The sequence below is a fragment of the Chiloscyllium plagiosum genome, chromosome 21 (genome assembly GCF_004010195.1).
Source record: "Chiloscyllium plagiosum isolate BGI_BamShark_2017 chromosome 21, ASM401019v2, whole genome shotgun sequence".
Taxonomy (NCBI): domain Eukaryota; kingdom Metazoa; phylum Chordata; class Chondrichthyes; order Orectolobiformes; family Hemiscylliidae; genus Chiloscyllium; species Chiloscyllium plagiosum.
Genome location: NC_057730.1, coordinates 23,476,512 through 23,495,465, shown reverse-complemented (window position 1 = coordinate 23,495,465; position 18,954 = coordinate 23,476,512). Strand labels below are relative to the sequence as shown.

The 18,954-nt window shown below is 42.6% G+C and overlaps 1 protein-coding gene across 3 annotated transcripts in view; it reads left to right on the top strand.

The window, feature by feature from the left end:
• abca3b (ATP-binding cassette, sub-family A (ABC1), member 3b) overlaps positions 1–18,954 on the top strand; it is a 110,891-nt gene that overhangs the window by 86,628 nt on the left and 5,309 nt on the right. For 2 of the 3 annotated variants that reach the window (XM_043711548.1, XM_043711549.1), the window contains exons 27-29: positions 1,984–2,171; positions 3,591–3,761; positions 17,494–17,678. In XM_043711548.1, coding sequence (XP_043567483.1) covers positions 1,984–2,171; positions 3,591–3,761; positions 17,494–17,678 — 544 coding nt within the window. Of the gene's footprint in view, positions 1–1,983; positions 2,172–3,590; positions 3,762–17,493; positions 17,679–18,954 lie in introns of those variants that run through there. The other variant, XM_043711550.1, reaches the window with a different exon arrangement.

Below are 18,954 nucleotides of genomic sequence, written 5' to 3'. Positions count from 1 at the left end.
TGGATTTATCCTCTTTTTTGAGGACAGGACATACCTGGACATTTTTCCAAATTGTGAATGCCATGGTTGTAGCTGGAACAGCATGACTGGGAACATGGATAGTTCTGGAGCACAAGTCTTTCCTGTTATCGCTGGAATGCTGTCAGGACCCATAGTCTTTCTGAGATCCAGTGCCTTCAGCCATTTCTTGATATCACATAACATGAATTGAATTGGCCAAAGACTGACATCAGTGATGTTGGAGGAAGGCAAAATGGATCACCACGATACTTCTGGCTGAAGATGGATGTAATTGATTCAGCTTGATCTCTTGTACTGATATGCTGGATTCCCACATAGTTGAGGATGGGGATCATGATTGCATGTGACAGGACTGCAGAGCTTATATTTGAGGTTGTGAGATTGTTCAACCCTTCTATTGCATGCTGCTTCCACTGTTTAGCACATAGTTCCGAGTTGTTACTTTACCAGATTGACATCTCATTTTTAGGTATACCTGGTATTGCTGCTGTGATACCCTCCTGTACTCTTTATTGAATCAGGATTGATCCCCTTTCTTGATGGTAATGTTAGAGTTGAGATAAACCAAAGTGTGAGGTTACAGATATTGTTTGAATATTGTTCTGATGCTAATGGCCCACTACACCACATGGATTCCCAATTTTGTGATGCTATATCTGTTTGATGTCTGTCTGATTTAGCCTGGTATAAGTGGTACTCAACACAATGGAGAGTATCCTCAATACAGGGGACAGAACTTTGTGTTCAGAAAGACTGTGCAGTGAGTGAGGTCTCCTCACAATATTGTCATGGACAGACATATCAGGGACAGGTAGATTGGTGAGGACAAAATCAAATAGGTTTTGCCTCCTTGTTGGTTTCCTCACCATTTACTGCAGACACAGCCTGGCATCTGTAGAACTCAGCCAGCTCAGTCAGTAATTGTGCTACCAAGCTACTTCTGGTGATGGACACACAGTATATTCTGCGCCTTCCCATGGTTTGAGCTGCCTCTATGTGATGTTTAACATGAAGGAGCACTGATTCATTAGCTGAGGTAGGGTGGTGGTGATCAGCAGGAAGTTTTCCTGCCATGAACTTCATGGGGTCAGAAGTCAATGTTGAGAACACCCAAGGTAGCTTCCTCCTAACTGTATATTACTTTGCCACCACCTCTGGCAGGCAGTTTTGTTTTTCTTCTATGCAGTTTCCAGAACCGCAAGTCAGTACTGTGAGCCATATTGCATACCAATTCCCATGTGTGAAGTTGGACTGTGCATGTGCAGCTTAGAAGGAACATTGCTGATGGGTCTTACTAATGAGACAGAACATATACAGTGATGCAGATGATGGTGTCTGGGACAGTCATACTCGCAGAATTATACTTCATAGACAATGTCAAGCTGTTGCTTAACTAGTCTGTGGGACAGCTCACCCAATTTTGGCACCAGAGCCTCAACATTAATAAGGAGGACTTTGCATGGTCAACAGGGCTGTGTTTACTGTTGTCTAGGTCAATCCCTGATATTCCGTCCTGTTCCATTCCCTTCTTTAGACTTTGAAGCAGTTTGATACAACTGAGTGGCTCACTAAGCCATTTCAGAGGAGAATCAAGAGTCAACCAAATAGCTGTGGATGTGGAGTCACATGTAGGCCAGAGAAAAGGGATATTCCCCAACCCAGAGGAGTGGGAGAATCTCCCATCCTGAAGGAGGAGATGGTTGTTTCCCATTCCCATTCCACTGTTTTCTATGCCGCAGTAGGTGGGAGAGTTCCCTATCTCACAGAAGTGTGTAAGGGGGAATTCTCCACATTGTAGGAGGAGTAGATTGTTTCCAGGAGGAGTGGAGTGCTCCCACCCTACAGGAGAAAGATGTTTCCATCTTACAGACAGGTGGTAGGGTCGATGGAACACTGTAGTTCCTGAACTTTAGCTCTCTGTTTTTGTTATTTCCAAGGTATTTTCTTTCTATTCTTGGATAGGTGCGCCAGAAGATTGGTTACTGTCCCCAGTTTGATGCTCTGCTTGGTCATATGACAGGGCGGGAAACACTGAATCTGTTTGCAAGATTACGGGGCATCCCCGAGCACATGATCCAGCAGAGTGTGGATGATCAGCTGCAGAGTTTCCTGCTTGAATCTCATGCCCAGAAGCTTGTGCGGACATACAGGTAAGTAAATCCAGATCATTAATTGTATCTCCTTCCCCTTGCCTTTTCTTTATTGCTTGTTCATCTATTAAGTAGAAGGATTGACGTTAGAGAACTCTTCTCAGTGGCTATAAAGTTCACAGCACACAAAAGCTATTTAATCTATCATGCACTGGACAACAAAGCCCTTCATGATTTCAAATAACAAAGAACATTTACAGCTCAGGAGCAGGCCCTTCAGCCCTCCAAGCCTGTGTCAATCCAAATCAACTGTCTAAATCTATCACCCGATTCCTAAGGATCTGTATCCCTGTGCTACCCACCTACTCATGCATCTGTCCAGCCGCACCTTAAATGAGTCTACTGTGCCTGCCTCTGCTACCTCTGCTGGCAACAAATTCCAGGCACCCACCACCCTCTGTGTAAGTACTTTCTGTGTGTATCCCTCTTAAACTTTCCTCCTCTCACTTTGAACATGTGACCTCTCGTTATTGAATCCCTCACCATAGGAAAAAGCTTATCTCTATCCACCCTGTCCGTATCCTTCATGATTTTATCGACCTCAATCAGGTTCCCCCTCAATCTCCTTTTTTCTAATGAAAGCAATCCTATCCTACTCAACTTCTTTTCAGAGCTAGCACCTTCAACACCAGGCAACATCTTCGTAAACCTTCTCTGCACCGTCTCTAAAGTGTCCACATTCTTTTGGTAATGTGGTGACCAGACTGTGCACAATATTCTAAATGCAGCTGAACCAAAGTCTTGTACAATTTTAACATGACTTGCCAGCTGTTGTACACAGTACCCTGTCCGATGAAGTCAAGTATACCATATGTCTTCTTGACCATTCTATCCACCTGTGCAGCCACCTTCAGGGTACAATGGACCTGAACTCCCAGATCTCTCTGCTCATCAACTTTTCCCAAGGCTCTTCCATTTACAGTATAGTTCAAGCGGTTGTGAAATATGCAAAGGTGATAATATGGCTGAAGAGTGCATATTTTGGTTTAGTAGGTTAGTGATACAGAAGGCGAGAAGGACTGCAGTCTTTTAAGACTGTGCTATCTGGAATTTACCACATCAACACCAATGAAATTCCTCAGGGTAGGAAACACCATGGATTGGGAAACCAACTGCCAAGATTGTAATTCTTTTGCTGTGCTGACATTCCAACTCTGTTACTCCCTGCACCAAAATACCCTGTTATAAGATTTCAAATCTCTGCCTGTGCTGCAATTCCCAGTTTCTCACTCTTTACTGAGACTCCAAGATTCCCACCTCATCTCGTTTGTCAGGATTCCTGGTCACTGACTGCCTGTTATGAAATTCCGATCCTTCCTCTCTGCCCCTATTCCAGTCTTTCTCCTTCTACATCTGTATTCCTGGTCCTTATCTCCCTTTCCCAAGCATCATGTTGCTGCTGGTTTTGTCCTGTCCTAGTGGTGGAAATAAGCGAAAGTTGAGCACTGCAGTGGCGATGATTGGAAACCCTGCTGTCATCTTCCTGGATGAACCTTCCACTGGCATGGATCCTGTTTCCAGGAGACTATTATGGGATGCGGTGACCAGATCTCTACAAGATGGAAAGTCCATTGTCATCACTTCTCACAGGTATGCAGTGTGTTTCTCTGTTACAATCAGGTTACACTTTAGTTCATAACAGGAGGAGGCTATTCAGCCCCTTCAGCCTGTTCCACCATTCAAATCCATCACCTGTATACAATAGCAGCAAAGTTTTTTTCTAATATTCTTTCATGAGTTTGGGTGTTGCTGTTCTCCCATCCTTAGCTGTCCTTGATAAAGGTGAGCCATCTTCAACCTGTGAAGTCTGTGGTATACACATAATTACAGTAGTGTTAGAAAGGAAATTCCAGGATTTGATCCAGTAACAAAGAATGGTGATTCCAAGTCAGAATAGTGGAGGATGTGCATGGAAAGGGAGCCTGGAAATCATCAGTGAATATCTCCACTTATGACCTTATAAAAGAAGGAAGGAGACCAATGAAGATCTGAAAATGGCTGAAGATCTGAAGATGGTTCTGCCCAGGACACTACTCTGAGGAACTCTTGCAGCAAAGTTTGAAACTGAGATGATTGACTTGTTGCAACCAAAACCATCTTCCTTTGTGTTATGTGTGACTCCAGCCAGTGGACAGTTTCCCCAAGTCCCATTGACTCCAGTTTTGCTAGGGATTGTGGGAGACATAGCAGTTTGGATCAGTAATTGGCTTGCTGAAAGAAAACAGAGGGTTGTAGTTGATGGAACCTGTTCATCTTGGTGTCCAGTTACTAGCAGCGTACCGCAAGGGTCGGTGTTGAGTCCACTGCTGTTCATCATTTTTATAAATGACCTGGATGAGGGCTTAGAAGGGTGGGTTAGCAAATTTGCGGACGACACTAAGGTCTGTGGAGTTGTGGATAGTGACGAAGGATGTAGTAGGTTGCAGAGAGACATAGATAGGATGCAGAGCTGGGCTGAGAGGTGGCAAATGGAGCTTAATGTGGACAAGTGTGAGATGATTCACTTTGGCCGGAGTAATCGGAATACAAAGTACTGGGCTAATGGTAGGATTCTTGGGAGTGCAGATGAGCAGCGAGATCTTGGTGTCCATGTACACAGATCCCTGAAAGTTGCCACTCAGATTGACAGGGTTGTTAAGAAGGCAAAACACGAGGGGACACGACTTTAAAGTGAGGGGAGATAGGTATAAGACAGATGTCAGAGGTAGTTTCTTTACTCAGAGAGTAGTAAAGGTATGGAATGCTTTGCCTGCATCGGTAGTAGATTCGCCAAGTTTATGTGCATTTAAGTCATCATTGGGCAGGCATATGGACGTACATGGAATAGTGTAGGTGGGTTGGGCTTCAGATTAGTATGACAGGGCGGCGCAACATCGAGGGCTTAAGGGCCTGTACTGCGTGTAATGTTCTAAGTTCTATGTGTCCTTGATGCTACTTGAATGTCAAAATTTGGAGATGCTGGTGTTGGACTGGGGTGTACAAAGTTAAAAAATCTCACAACACCAGATTATAGTCCAACAGATTTATTTGGAAGCATTAATATTTGGAGCCTGATGAAGGAGCAGCACTCCAAAAGCTAATGCTTCCAGATAAACCTGTTGGACTATAACCTGGTGTTGAGATTTATAACTCTGAATGTCAAAGGCAGTCACTCACTCACATCTTGAGTTCATATCTTTTATTATTAGGCCAGGTTTGTAATGAATTCAGGACACACGTGACCCTCGTGGAACTTGAACTGAGTATTCATGAGCATGTTATTGCTATGAAAGCATTGTAAGGTAGCACTGTTTATAACTGTTCTATCACATCACATGATTCAGTAGATTGCTAGAATTGTACTGCTTCTTGTAGATGAAAATATCTTTGCAATTCTCTCCATTGTTGACTAGATGCCAGCATTGTAGCTACACTAGAATAGCTTGTCTAAGGGCACAGTAAGTTCTGAAGTACAGGTCTTCAGTACTATTGCTGGGATGTTGTTAGGATCAATTGCCTTTCCAGTACACAGTGCCTTCAGTCATTCTCAATATCACATGGAATGAATCTAATTGGCAAGGGTATCTAATTGGCTGGAGAATTCAAGAGGACACTGAGATGGATCATCCATTCAACACTTTTAGCTGAAGATAGATGTAAATTCTTAAGCCTTGTTGTTTGCTCTAATGTGCTAGGTTAACTGGTCAATAGATAATTGGTGCAGGAGTAGGCCGTTCGGCCGTTCGAGCCACCATCACCATTTATTATGTTCATGGCTGATCATCCATAATCAGTATTCTCTTCCTGCCTTATCCCCACAACCCTTGATTCCGCTATCTTGAAGAGCTCTATCCATCTCTTTCTTGAAAGTATCCAGAGACTCAGCCTCCACTGCCTTCTGGGGCTGAGCATTCCATATGTCCACTACTCTCTGGGTGTAGAAGTTTCTCCTCAACTCTGTTCTAAATTGCCTACTTTTTATTTTTAAACTCTGACCTCTGGTTCTGGACTCACCCATCAGTGGAAACATGCTTCCTGCCTCCAGAGCGTCCAATCCTTTAATAATCTTATACATCTCAGATCCCTTCTCATCTTTCTAAACTCAAGTGTATACAAGCCCACCCGCTCCAATCTTTCAACATATGATAGTCCCGCCATTCTGGGAATCGACCTCGTGAACCTACGCTGCACTCCCTCAATAGCCAGAATGTCCTTCATCAAATTTGGAGACCAAAACTACAAACAATACTCCAGGTGCAGTCTCACCAGGGCCCTGTACAGCTGCAGAAAGACCTGTTTGCTCTTATACTCAATTCCTCTTGTTATGAAGGCCAGCATGCCATTAGCTTTCTTCACATGCATGCTTGTTTTCATTGACTGATGTACAAGAACACCTAGATCTTGTTGTACTTCCCCTTTCTCTAACTTGACTCCATTTAGATAGTATTCTGTCTTCCTGTTCTTGCCACCAAAGTGGATAACCACACATTTATCCACATTAAACTGCATCTGCCATGCATCCGTCCACTCACCTAGCCTGTCCAAGTCACCCTGTATTCTCATAACATCCTCCTCACATTTCACCCTGCCACCCAGCTTTCTGTCATCAGCAAATTTGCTAATATTACTTTTAATGTCTTCATCTATGTCATTAATGTATATTGTAAACAGCTGTGGTCTTAGCACCGAACCTTGTGGTACCCCACTGGTCACCGCCTGCCATTCGAAAGCGACCCGTTTATCACTACTCTTTGCTTCCTGTCAGCCAGCCAATTTTCAATCCAAGTCAGTATTTTGCCCCCAATACCATGTGCCCTAATTTTGCTTACTTATCTCCTATGTGGGACTTTATCAAAGGCTTTCTGAAAGTCCAGGTACATGACATCCACTGACTCTCCCTTGTCCATCTCCATAGTTACATCCTCAAAAAATTCCAGAAGATTAGTTAAGCACGATTTCCCCTTCATAAATCCATGCTGACTCTGACCTATCCTGTTACTGCTATCCAAATGAGTCGTAATTTCATCTTTTGCAATTGACTCCAGCATCTTTCCCACCACTGACGTCAGGCTTACCGGTCTATAATTCATTGTTTTCTCTCTCCTTCCTTTCTTGAAAAGTGGGACAACATTAGCCACCCTCAGGAACTGATCCTGAATCTATAGAACATTGGAGAATGATTACCAATGTGTCCACGATTTCTAGAGCCATCAGGTCCCGGGGACTTATCAGCCTTCAGACCTAACAGTCTATCAAACACCATTTCCTGCCTAATATAAATTCCTTTCAGTTCATCCATTATCCTAGGTCCTTCAGCCACTATTACATCTGGGAGATTGCTTGTGTCTTCCCCAGTGAAGACAGATCCAAAGTACCTATTCAACTCTTCTGCCATTTCCTTGTTCCCCATAATAAATTCACCCGTTTCTGTCTTCAAGGGCCCAATTTTAATCTTAACATTTTTTTCTTTTCACACCTAAAAAAACTTTTACTGTCCTCCTTTATATTTTTGGCCAATTTGCCTTTGTATCTCATTTTCTCTCCGTGTATTGCCTTTTTAGTTATCCTCTGTCGCTCTTTAAAAGATTCCCAGTCCTCTGGCTTCCTGCTCATCTTTGCTATGTTATACTTCTCTTTTATTTTTATACAGTCCTTAACTTCTCTTGTCAGCCATGGCCACCTCTGCCTCTCCTTAGGATCTTTCTTCCTCTTTGGAATGAACTGATCCTGCACCTTCTGCATTATATTCACAAATACCTGTCATTGTTGTTCCACTGCCATCCCTGCCATAGTATTGAACCATTGAACTTTGGCCAGCTCCTTCCTCATAGCTCCATGGTTCCCTTTGTTCAACTGCAATACTAATACTTCCGATTCTCCCTTCTCCCTCTCAAATTGCAGATTAAAACTTATCATATTATGGTCACTACCTCCTAATGGCTTCTTTACTTCGAGGTCCCTGATCAAATCCAGTTCGTTGCACAACACCAGATCCAGAATTGCCTTCTCCCTGGTGGGCTCCAGTACAAGCTGTTCTCAGAATCCATCTCAGAGCACTCCACAAACTCCCTCTTTTGGGGTCCAGCACCATCCTGATTCTCTTAGTTTATTTGCATGTTGAAATCCTCCATAACAACTGTAGTAATACCTTTGCAACAGGCCAATTTTAACTCCTGGTTAAACTTACACCCTACATCCAGACTACTGTTTAGGGGCCTGTAGTTGACTCCCATTAGGGTCTTTCTACCCTGAGAATTTCTCAGCTCTATCCATACTGACTGTACATCTCCTGATTCTTTGTCCCCCCTCGCAAGGGACTGAATATCATTCCTCACCTCCAGGGCTACCCACTCCCTCTGCCCATCAGTCTGTCCTTTCCATAGCATGTATAGCCTTGAATATTCATTTCCCAGCCCCTGTCCACTTGAAGCCACGTCTCAGTTATCCCCACAACATTGTACCTGCCAATTTCCAACTGAGCCTCAAGCTCATCCACCTTATTTCTTATGCTTCGTGCATTCATATATAATATTTTTAATCTGTAACTCCCCTCACTCTTCCTATCAATCCGTATTTCACTTGACCATACTGTATGATCTCTTCTTAAGTTTTCTGCTCCATTGATTCTGCTGTCTTTCTTAACTCCTCTTATTCTCACTTTCCCTTTAACTTCCTTCTTAAATTTCCAGTTTGTCCCCTCCCTCCAACTACTTAATTTAAACACACCTGTGCTGCAGTGGCAAACCTGTCTGCCAGAATGCTGGTCCCCCACCTATTAAGGTGCAACCTATCCCTCTTGTATAATTTATCCTTACTGCAAAACATACCCCAGTGATCCAAGAATTTAAGTCCTTGCTTCCTGCACCAGTTCCTCAGCCACACATTCAAGTCCATTATCTCCCTATTCCTGCCCTCTCCAACCCGAGGAACTGGAAGCAAACCGGAGATAACCAGCCTAGAAGTCCTGCTTTTCAGCCTTCTTTTGAGTTCTCTGAAGTCCGGCTGTAGAATGTCCCTCCTCTTCTTCCCAACATCATTTGTGCCGTCATGCACCACCACCTCTGGCTCTTCACCTTCACCCTTGAGGATTCCCTGCATTCTGTTGGTGACGTCCTGGATCCTGGCACCAGGAAGGCAACGCACCATCCTCAAATCCCGCCTGTTGCTGCAGAAACCCCTTTCAGTCCCTCTCACTACGGAGTCCCTTATTACCATAGCTCTGCATGATGTCTGACTCCTTGGCTCTGTCTCCACGCAAATTTTCGATTCGCAGACCTGTCCGCCTCTCGGACTGACAGTGTCGTCTGTCTCGACAGTTTCCAAGAGATTCAACCTGTTCATGAGAGGTACTTCCCCAGGGCCTCTTGTACTTGAATCATCTCTTCCTTCCTCATCATCATCTCCCTTCTCTCTTCTGATATGCTCGGTGTAATGACCTCACTGAAGGTCCTGTCCAGAAAATTCTTGATCTCTCGGATGAGCCTGAGATCATCTTGCCCTTTCTTCAGTGTTGCAACATGCTCCTTCAGAAGCTGTATGTGTACACACTTTCCACAGCTGTAGGAGCCACAGACACCATCAGTGTCCCTGACCTCCCACATCATGCATGCAACACACTGAATCAGCTTGGCAGTCATGACTTCACCCTCTTCAACTGTAGCGTAATCTCACTCAGCCTTTTCACCGAAGACACCTGAGCCAAAGACTCGCACTTTACTCACCAGACACTTCCCTCAACCCCTTTTTTTTGCTGCGAGTCTGTGGATTCTTAATTAGGTTAGAGGAGGCCCTATTGTGTAGGCTCATTAAGGATATTAGTAGAACCAATTGTTTCATTGGCCACCACTGGATATGGCAGGACTGAGTATCTTTGGTTTAATCTTCCATTTGTGGAATTGCTTAGCCCTGTCTAATACTTGCTGTATTTGTTATTTGGCACGTAAGTTCACCTGGCTTCACCATTTTGACATTACATTTTAGGTGTGCTTGGTGTTGTTCCTCCTGCATTCTTTATTGAACCAGGAGATCTGCTGGCTTGATGATAATGGCAAGGTGGAGCATTTATTGGATGATAAGATTACTACTGATTGTAGTTGAATACAATTCTGCTGCTGCTGAAGGCCCATAGCCCTTGATGGGCACCCAGCTTTGAGCTGCTAGTTCTTTCCTGCCCAGCACAGTGATAATGCCACAACTTCATCTTCACAAGAACTGTGCAGTGACCACTCCTACTGTCATGAACAGATGCATCTGTGACTGGTAGATTGGTGAGGACCAGGACAAGTAAAAACAAAATTATCTTTGTGGCTCCCTCACAACCTGCCAGAAGCTCAGTCTCAAAGTGGATTTTATGGAGTCAACTAAGCTGGGTGTGCTGTTGTCATTTCTTGTGCCTAAGCAGATGCCACGTAGTCTGCCATGTCTTGTTCCTTTTTGATTTTTACGTAACGATTTGATGCATCTGAGTGACTTGCTGAGCCAATTCTAAAGGCTATAAACTATGTTCCTGTATGTCCAGAATGCCATGCAGGAGCAACAGATTTACTTCCCTTAAAGATTCTAGTGATCCCATTGGGTTTTCATAACACTCTATAATTGCCATCATAGAATTTAGCTCTCATAATTTTTATCAAATACTTTACATTTAATTGAATTTAATTCTGCTTCCATTGTGGAATTTAATACTGTGTTTCCGAGGCATCAGCTTGAGCCTCTGTATTATTAATCCTGTGGTGTTATAACTACCCCACCATCTCCAGTTTACTGCAACAACTTGTTAAGGATCCTTCAACAGTATCTTGAGACCCATGCCTGCTACAGCTTTGAAGAACAAAGGCAGTTCATATATGGGAAAGCCACCAACTGCAAGTTTCCCTCCAAATCATACATTATCCTGACATGGGACTACATCACTATTCCTTCATTGTTGCAGAATTAAAATTTTAGAACCTCCACCTTAACAGCCTTAAGGGGGCGGGGGGGGGGGGGGGGGGCGGAGGGGGCGGTACCTACACCACAAGAACTACAGCAGCTCAAGAAGGAAGTTCACTGTCACCCATCTCATGGAAGTTAAGGATGGGAGTTGACATTGGTTGAAAGCATCTTTGACAATAAAATCTTAAGGAAGTGTTATTATTCCTTGCTTTCTATCACTTTCCACAATGGCCATGAGGATTTTAATTTGCTGTCTGAATTTTCTTTTGGTTTTCTTGCCCCCACCTTTGAGGCAACCATTCTGTTACCGCATTGTGAGAACAGAAGTGAATCCCTAGTTAACGTTTACTATCAATATCCAATTCAATGTAGTTAATATACAGCTAGCAGTTTGCGCACTATGGCTTTATAATTTAACTCTTTTAGACCTAATACCATTCTGATAAATCTAAGCTGCAGCCCCTCCAAAATTTTTCTTGAGGTGTATTGCTCAGAATTGAATGCTCTACTATGTTTTAAAGATGGTAAACTGAAGGTTTGGGGAAATTTTAAAGACTAACAAAAAACAGCCAAAAATATAAAGAGGGAGAAAATAAACTTTGAAGGTAAATTTGCAAGCAATATCAAGATGGACAACAGGAAGCTTCTTTGAATATATAAAAAAGGGAGTGAGAAGCCCAAATAAACATAGGCACATTGAACATAGATAATAATGGTGAACCAAGAAATGGCAGAGGAGTTGAATAAATACTTTGCATCAATCTTCACAGTAGAGGAAACTGATAGCATTCTAATATTATTAAATATTCAACAGGCAAAAGGAGGAGAGGAAATAAATACAATAATTATCACTAAAGAAAAAGTACTAGGAAACTAATGAGGCTAAAGACCAATAAGACTTTGAGATACATGCTAGGATATTAAAGGAATTACCTACAGAGTTAGTTGACGCACCAGTAGTAATCTTCCAGGTTCCTTAAATTCTAGAAAAGTTGTAGAGGATTGGGAAATTTTCAATGTAACACCTTCATTTGGAAAGGGAGAGAGACAAAAATCAAGGTAACTATAGACCAGTTAGCTTAATCTTTCTAATTAGGAAAATGTTATAAAAGATATAATAGCATACCATTTATAAATACATAATGCAATTAAGCAGAGTCAGGATGGTTTCATGAAGGGGAAGTCATGCTGACAAACCTACTGGAATTCTTTGAGGAGCTAACAAGCAGGATAGATAAATGGGAAGCATACAGTGAGGAAGGTTAACTAACATTACAAAGACATCTTGATCAGTTGGGTCAATGGGCTGAAGAGTGGCAGATGGAGTTTAATTTGGATAAATGTAAGATATTGAATTTTGGTAAAAGAAGCAAGGGTACAAAATAATTATACAATTAAAACCAAGGTCTTGGGTAGTGTTGTAGAACAGGTACATAATTCTTTGAAGTTTGCACCACATAATGATAAGGTGGTTAAGAAGGCATTTAGCATGGTTGCTTTCATTGGTCAGACTTTGCGTATTGGAGTTGGAGTATTATGTTGAGGTTGTACAGGATGGTGGTGAGACCTTTTATAGGAAGGACATTATTAAGCTGGAGAGCATTCCAAAGAGACTTATCAGGATGTTGCTAGGAATGGAGGGTTTGAGTTATAATGAGAGGCTGGAGAGGCTGAGACTTTTTTCACTGGAGCATAGGAGGTTGAAGGGTGGCGTTATAGAGATGTACAAAATTATGAGGTGTATAGATAAGGTGAATGTAAAGTGTCTTTTCCTAGAGTGGGGGAATTCAAGTCTAGCGGGCATATTTTTAAGATTAGAGGAGAAAGATTTTAATAAGACATGCGGGGATTTTTTTTCCACAGAATGGTTCATGTGTGGAATGAATTTCCCAGAGGAAGTGCTGGATGTGGGTACAGTTGCAATGTTTAAAAGACATTAGGATAAGTAAATGAATAATTTGATATATTTATTACTGTCATGTTTACTGAGATACAGTGAAAAGTGTTGTCTTATTTGCTTTACAGATAGATTGTACAATGCAAATACATCAGGGTAACTGAACAGAGTATAGGATACAATTTTACAGCTGCCGAGAAGGTGCGGAGTGAGATCAACATGATCATTAAAGAGGTCCATTCAAAAGTCTGTTAACAGTGGGGAAGAAGCTGCTCTTGAATCTGTTTATACTTGTACACAAACACTGAATAGCCTGGGTTATTTTCCCTGGAGCATCAGAGGCTGAGGGGTGACCTTATAGAGGTTTATAAAATCATGAGGGGCATGGATAGGGTGAATAACTAAGGTCTTTTCTCCCAGGGTAGGGGAGTCCAAAACTAGAGGGCATAGGTTTAAGGTGAAGAGGGAAAGATGCAAAGTTTTCATGCAGAGGGTGGTGCTTGTATGGAATGAACTGCCAGAGGAAGTGTGGAGGCTGGTACAACAATTAAAAGACATCTGGATGGGTATGTGAATAAGAAGGGTTTAGAGGGATATGGACCAAATGCTGGCAAATGGGACGAGGTTAATTTAGGATGTGTGGTTGGCATAGACAGATGGACCAAAAGGTTTGTTTCCGTGCTTTACAACTCTAAGACTCTATAAATGTTTGGAGTGATAAGGACCACGTGTAGGCAAGTGGGACTAATTTAGTTTGGGATTAAGGTTGGCATTGACTGGTTGGACCAAAGGGTCTGTTTCTGTGCTATATAGCTCATAAGAGTCCATGGGTGTTGAAGGTTGTATATTAGCATGGATAGAGGATTGACTAACTAACATATAACATTGCAGCATAGTACATGCCCTTCGGCCCTCAATGTTGTGCTGCCCTGTGAAACCAATCTGAAGTCCATCTAACCTACACCATTCCATTCTCCTCCATATGCCTATCCATTGACTATTTAAATGCCCATAAATTTGGCAAGTCTTCTACAACTGTTGCAGATAGTGTGTTCTACTCCCCTACTACACTCTGAGTAAAGAAATTATCTCTGACATTTGTCCTGTATCTATCACCCCTCAATTTGAAGCTATGCCCCCTCGTGCTATCCATCACAATCCTCGGAAAAAGGATCTTGCTGTCCACCTGATCTAACCCTCTGATTATTTTATATGTCTCAATTAAGTCACCTCTCAACCTTCTCTCTAACGAAAACAGGCTCAATTCCCTCAACCTTTCCTCGTAAGACCTTCCCTCCATACCAAGCAACATCCTATTAAATCTCCTCTGAACCCTTTCCAAAGCTTCCACGTCCTTCCTTTAATGCGGTGACCAGAACTGCACGCAATACTCCCAAGTGCAGCCGCACCTGCAACATGACCTCATGGTTCCGAAACTCAATCCCTCTACTAATAAAAGCTAATACACCGTATGCCTTCTTAACAGCCCTATCGACCTGGGTGGCAACTTTGAGGGATCTATGTACATGGACACCGAGATCGCTCTGCTCCTCTACATTACCAAGAATCTTAGTATTCGCCCAGTACTCTGCATTCCTGTTAATCCACCCAAAGTGAATCACCTTACACTTTTCTGCATTAAACTTCATTTGCCACCTCTCAGACCAGCTCTGCAGCTTATCTATGTCCTTCTGTAACCTACAACATCCTTCAGCACTATCCACAACTGTACTGACCTAAGACTAGGATAAGGAGCCATTTTCAGGATGGTGTCCCACAAGGATGTATATATTAGTGACTTGAATGAGGAAAGTGAATGGACTATAGTCAAGTTTTCAGATCGCATATAATTAGGTGGGAAGGCAAATGGTGAGGCTGACACAAAGAGTCTTCGGAGGGATGTCCAGACTGGGTTCCGCCAGGGCTACTCAGTTCCTGACATTTGTATAGTGCTGGTTCAAACATGGACAAAAGAGTTGCATTCCATAGGTAATGTGAGAATTAAAGCACTTGACATCAAAGGCACATTTGCCTGAGTGTGGCATCAAGGATCCCTAACAAAACTGGAATCAATGAGAAACAGGGGGCAAACTGTGCACTGGTTGGAGTCATACCTGGCTGATGGGAAGATGGTTGTGGTTGTTAGAAGTTAGTCATCTCAGCTTCAGGATATCTCTGCAGGAGCTCATCAAGTAGTGTCCTGGGCCAATTCATCTCCAGCTATTCAATGACCTTTCCTCCATCATAAGGTCAGAAGTGGGGATGTTTGCCTATGATTGCACAATGTCCAGGACTATTCGCAATTCCTCAGATACTAAAGTAGCCCATGTTCAAATGAAACAACACATGGACAATATCTAAATATGGGCTGACAAATAGCCAGTTACATTCATACCATACAAATGCTAGGCAATGACCATCTCCAAAAAAAAACAGTCCAACCACCACTCCTTAACATTACCATCACTGAATCCACTGGGCGTTACCATTGATGAGAAACTCAGTTGGACTTGCCATACAGGTACAGTGGCTACCTCAGCAGGTCAGAGAATGGGAATACTTCAACGTGTAACTCACATGCTGACTCCACATAGCCTGTCCACAAGGCACAAGTCAGGAGTGTGGTGGAATGTTCCCCGCTTGCTTGGATGAGTGCAGCTCCAACAACCCTGAAAAAGCATGACACTCAGGACAAAGCAGCCCACTTGTTTGGCACCACATCCATGAGCCAATCCCTCACAGCTGATGCTCAGTGGTGCACTATCTATAAGATGCACTGTAGAAATTTGCCAAAGATCCTTGGACAACAAGCCCATGACCACTTCCATCAAGGAAAAGGGCAACAGATACTTTGGAACACCACCACCTGCAAGTTCCCTTCCAACCCACTTACCACTCCGAGTTGGAAATTTATTGCCATTCCTTCACTGTCACTGTATCAAAATCTGAGTATTCCCTTCCTGTGGGAATTGTGGGTCATCTACAGCTCAGGGACTGCAGTGGTTCAAGAAGGCTCACTACCACCTTCTCAAGGTCAACCAGGGACAGGCAATAAATGTTGACCAGCCAGTAGCTGCCATGTCCCTCAAGTGATTATTAACTATAGACGGATTAAGTGAGTGAGCAAAATCTTGGCGGATGGAATATATTGTGGGAAAATATGAGGTCATGTACTTTGGCAGGAAGAACAGTGAAGGTAAATATTATTTAAGTGAGAAAAGACTGCAGAAAGCTACAGAACAGAAGAATTTGAGAGTCCTCATCCATGAACCACAAAAAGAGTATAAAAGGAAGGAGGTTTTGCCATAATTGCACAATGCACTAGTCAGTCCACAGCTGGAATACTGTGATAGTTTTGGTACCCTTAGCTAAGGAATAATACACCAACAATGGAGGCACTTCAGAGAAGGTTCACTATGATACCAGGTAAGAAGGGACTGACTTGAGGAGAGATTGAGTAGATTAGATTACTTAGAGTGTGGAAACAGGCCCTTCAGCCCAACAAGTCCACACCGACCCTCCGAAGAACAACCCACCCAGTCCCATTCCCCTTCACCTAACACTACAGGCAATTTAGCATGGCCAATTCACCTAACCTGCATATCTTTGGACTGTGGGAGGAAACCGGAGCACCCAAAGGAAATCCACGCAGACAGGGGAAGAAGATGCAAACTCCACACAGACAGTTGCCCGAGGCGGAAATTGAACCCGGGTCTCTGACGCTGTGAGGCAGCAGTGCTAACCACTTTGTCACCATGCCGCCTTAAGGATGGAGCATGTACTCATTGCAATTTAAATGAATAAGAGGTGACTTTTTGAAATATAAAAGATTCCGAGGGGACTTGACAGAGTAGATGCAGAGATGTTGCTTCCTCTCGGGAAATAGTCTAGGAATAGAGGGTTAGAATAATCTCAGAATAATGGGTTGCACATTTAACTCAGAGGTGGAGAGGAATTTCTTCACTGAGGCTTATGAATCTGTGAAATCCTTTACTGCTGAGGGCTATTGAGGCTGGGCTGTTCAGTATATTCAAGGCTGAGATAGATAATTTTTTAATGGGAATTGAAGGTTGTGGGGTAAAATTAGGCAAGTGGAGTTGAGGATTTTTAGATCAGCCATAATTTTATTTAATGGTAGTTTAGACTTGATGGGCTGAATGGCTTACTCCTGCTCCTGCATTTTGTGATAATAATTTATAGTCTTAATACTGGTTTTCAAATGCAAAATGTGGCAAATGATGGAAATCTGAAATGAAAACAAAGTGCTGGAAAATCTCAGCAGACCTTTCAGCATCTCTGAAGAGAGAAAAAAAGAAATGTTTCAGATTGAATGATTCCTTTGTAAGATGAAGTCCCAAAGAAAAATTGTTCAACTCAAAGCATTAACTCTAATTCTCTCTCCACAGTTGCTGCCAGACCTGCTGAAGTTTTCTATTTTCTATTTTTCTGTTCATTTTCTGTATTTTTAAATTTTATTTCTGGACTTCAGTAAGTATGTACGCTATGTTTCAGCATGGAAGAGTGTGAAGCACTCTGCACCAGGCTGGCTGTGATGGTCAATGGTCAGTTCAAGTGCCTAGGGAGTCCCCAGCACCTCAAGAATAAATTTGGCAGCGGATTTACATTACTGGTCAAAATCCATGGAGATAAACCTGATCTCAAGCCTTTCAAGAACTTTATTGAAACTACATTTGAAGGTAAAGAACTAACTTCATCTGGATTCCTCCACTTGAATCACATACTAAACAGGAATTTCATTCTGCCTCTCATACATTAATATTCAGTCACTCTTTTTCATTCTTTGTCCCATTACTGTCAATCTAAAAATGTCTCCATCTAACTTGCTGTATTTTTCACTCTGTCTCACTCTCCTACTCTCTATGACTCCCTTCTTTGTCATATACTTATTGTCTGTCTTTCTCTCTGTCCAAGTCTCTCTGTCTTCTCTATTTACTTCTCTGTCTCTTTGTCTCACAGACTGTCTCATTTCAGTTTGATCAGATGGGCCAACAAGTGAAAGATGGAGTTTAATTTAGAAAAATGTAAGGTGCTGCATTTTGGAAAGGCAAATCAGAGCAGGACTTATACACTTAACGGTAAGGCCCTGGGGATTGTTGCCAAACAAAGAGACCTTCGAGTGCAGGTTCATAGTTCCTTAAAAGTGGAGTCGCAGTTGGATAGGATCATGAAGAAAGTGTTTGGTATGCTTTCCTTTATTGGTCAGGGCATTGTGTTTAGGAGTTGGGAGGTCATGTTGCGACTGTACAAGGACATTGATTAGGCCACTGTTGGAATACTGCATTTAATTCTGGTCTCCCTATTGTAGAAAGGGTGTTATGAAACTTGAAAGGATTAGAAAAGATTTAGAAGGATGTTGCCAGGGTTGAAGGGTTTGAGCTATAGGGCGAGGCTTAATAGGCTGGGGCTATTTTTTCTGGAGCGTCGGAGGCTGAGGGGTGACCTTATTGAAATTTATAAAATCACAAGGGGCATGGAGAGGCCTTTTCCGCACGGTATGAGTGAAAACTAGAGGGCATAGGTTGAAGGTGAGAAGTGAAAGATTTAAAAGGGACCTAAGGGGCGACTTTTTCACACAGAGGGTGGTATGTGTATGGAATAAGCTGCCACAGGAAGGGGTGAAGACTGATACAATTACAACATTTAAGAGACATCTGGTTGGGTATATGAATAGGAAGGGGTTAGAGGGATATAGACCAAATGCTGACAAATAGGACCAGACTAATTTAGGACAGCTGGTCAGTATGGACAAATTGGACCATCTCTGTGACTCTATGACATTCTCTTGCTATCACACAATGGCTTTCACAATTCACCTCATTCTCAAGACACTTTCTGTTACTCTCTCTCTGCTCATTTTTGCATCTCTTCTTGTTTCTTTCTGTCTCTCTTATACAGTCTCCCTCTCCCATTCCCTCTGTCTCCCTACTTCACATGTTCAGTGTCTTTCTTTGC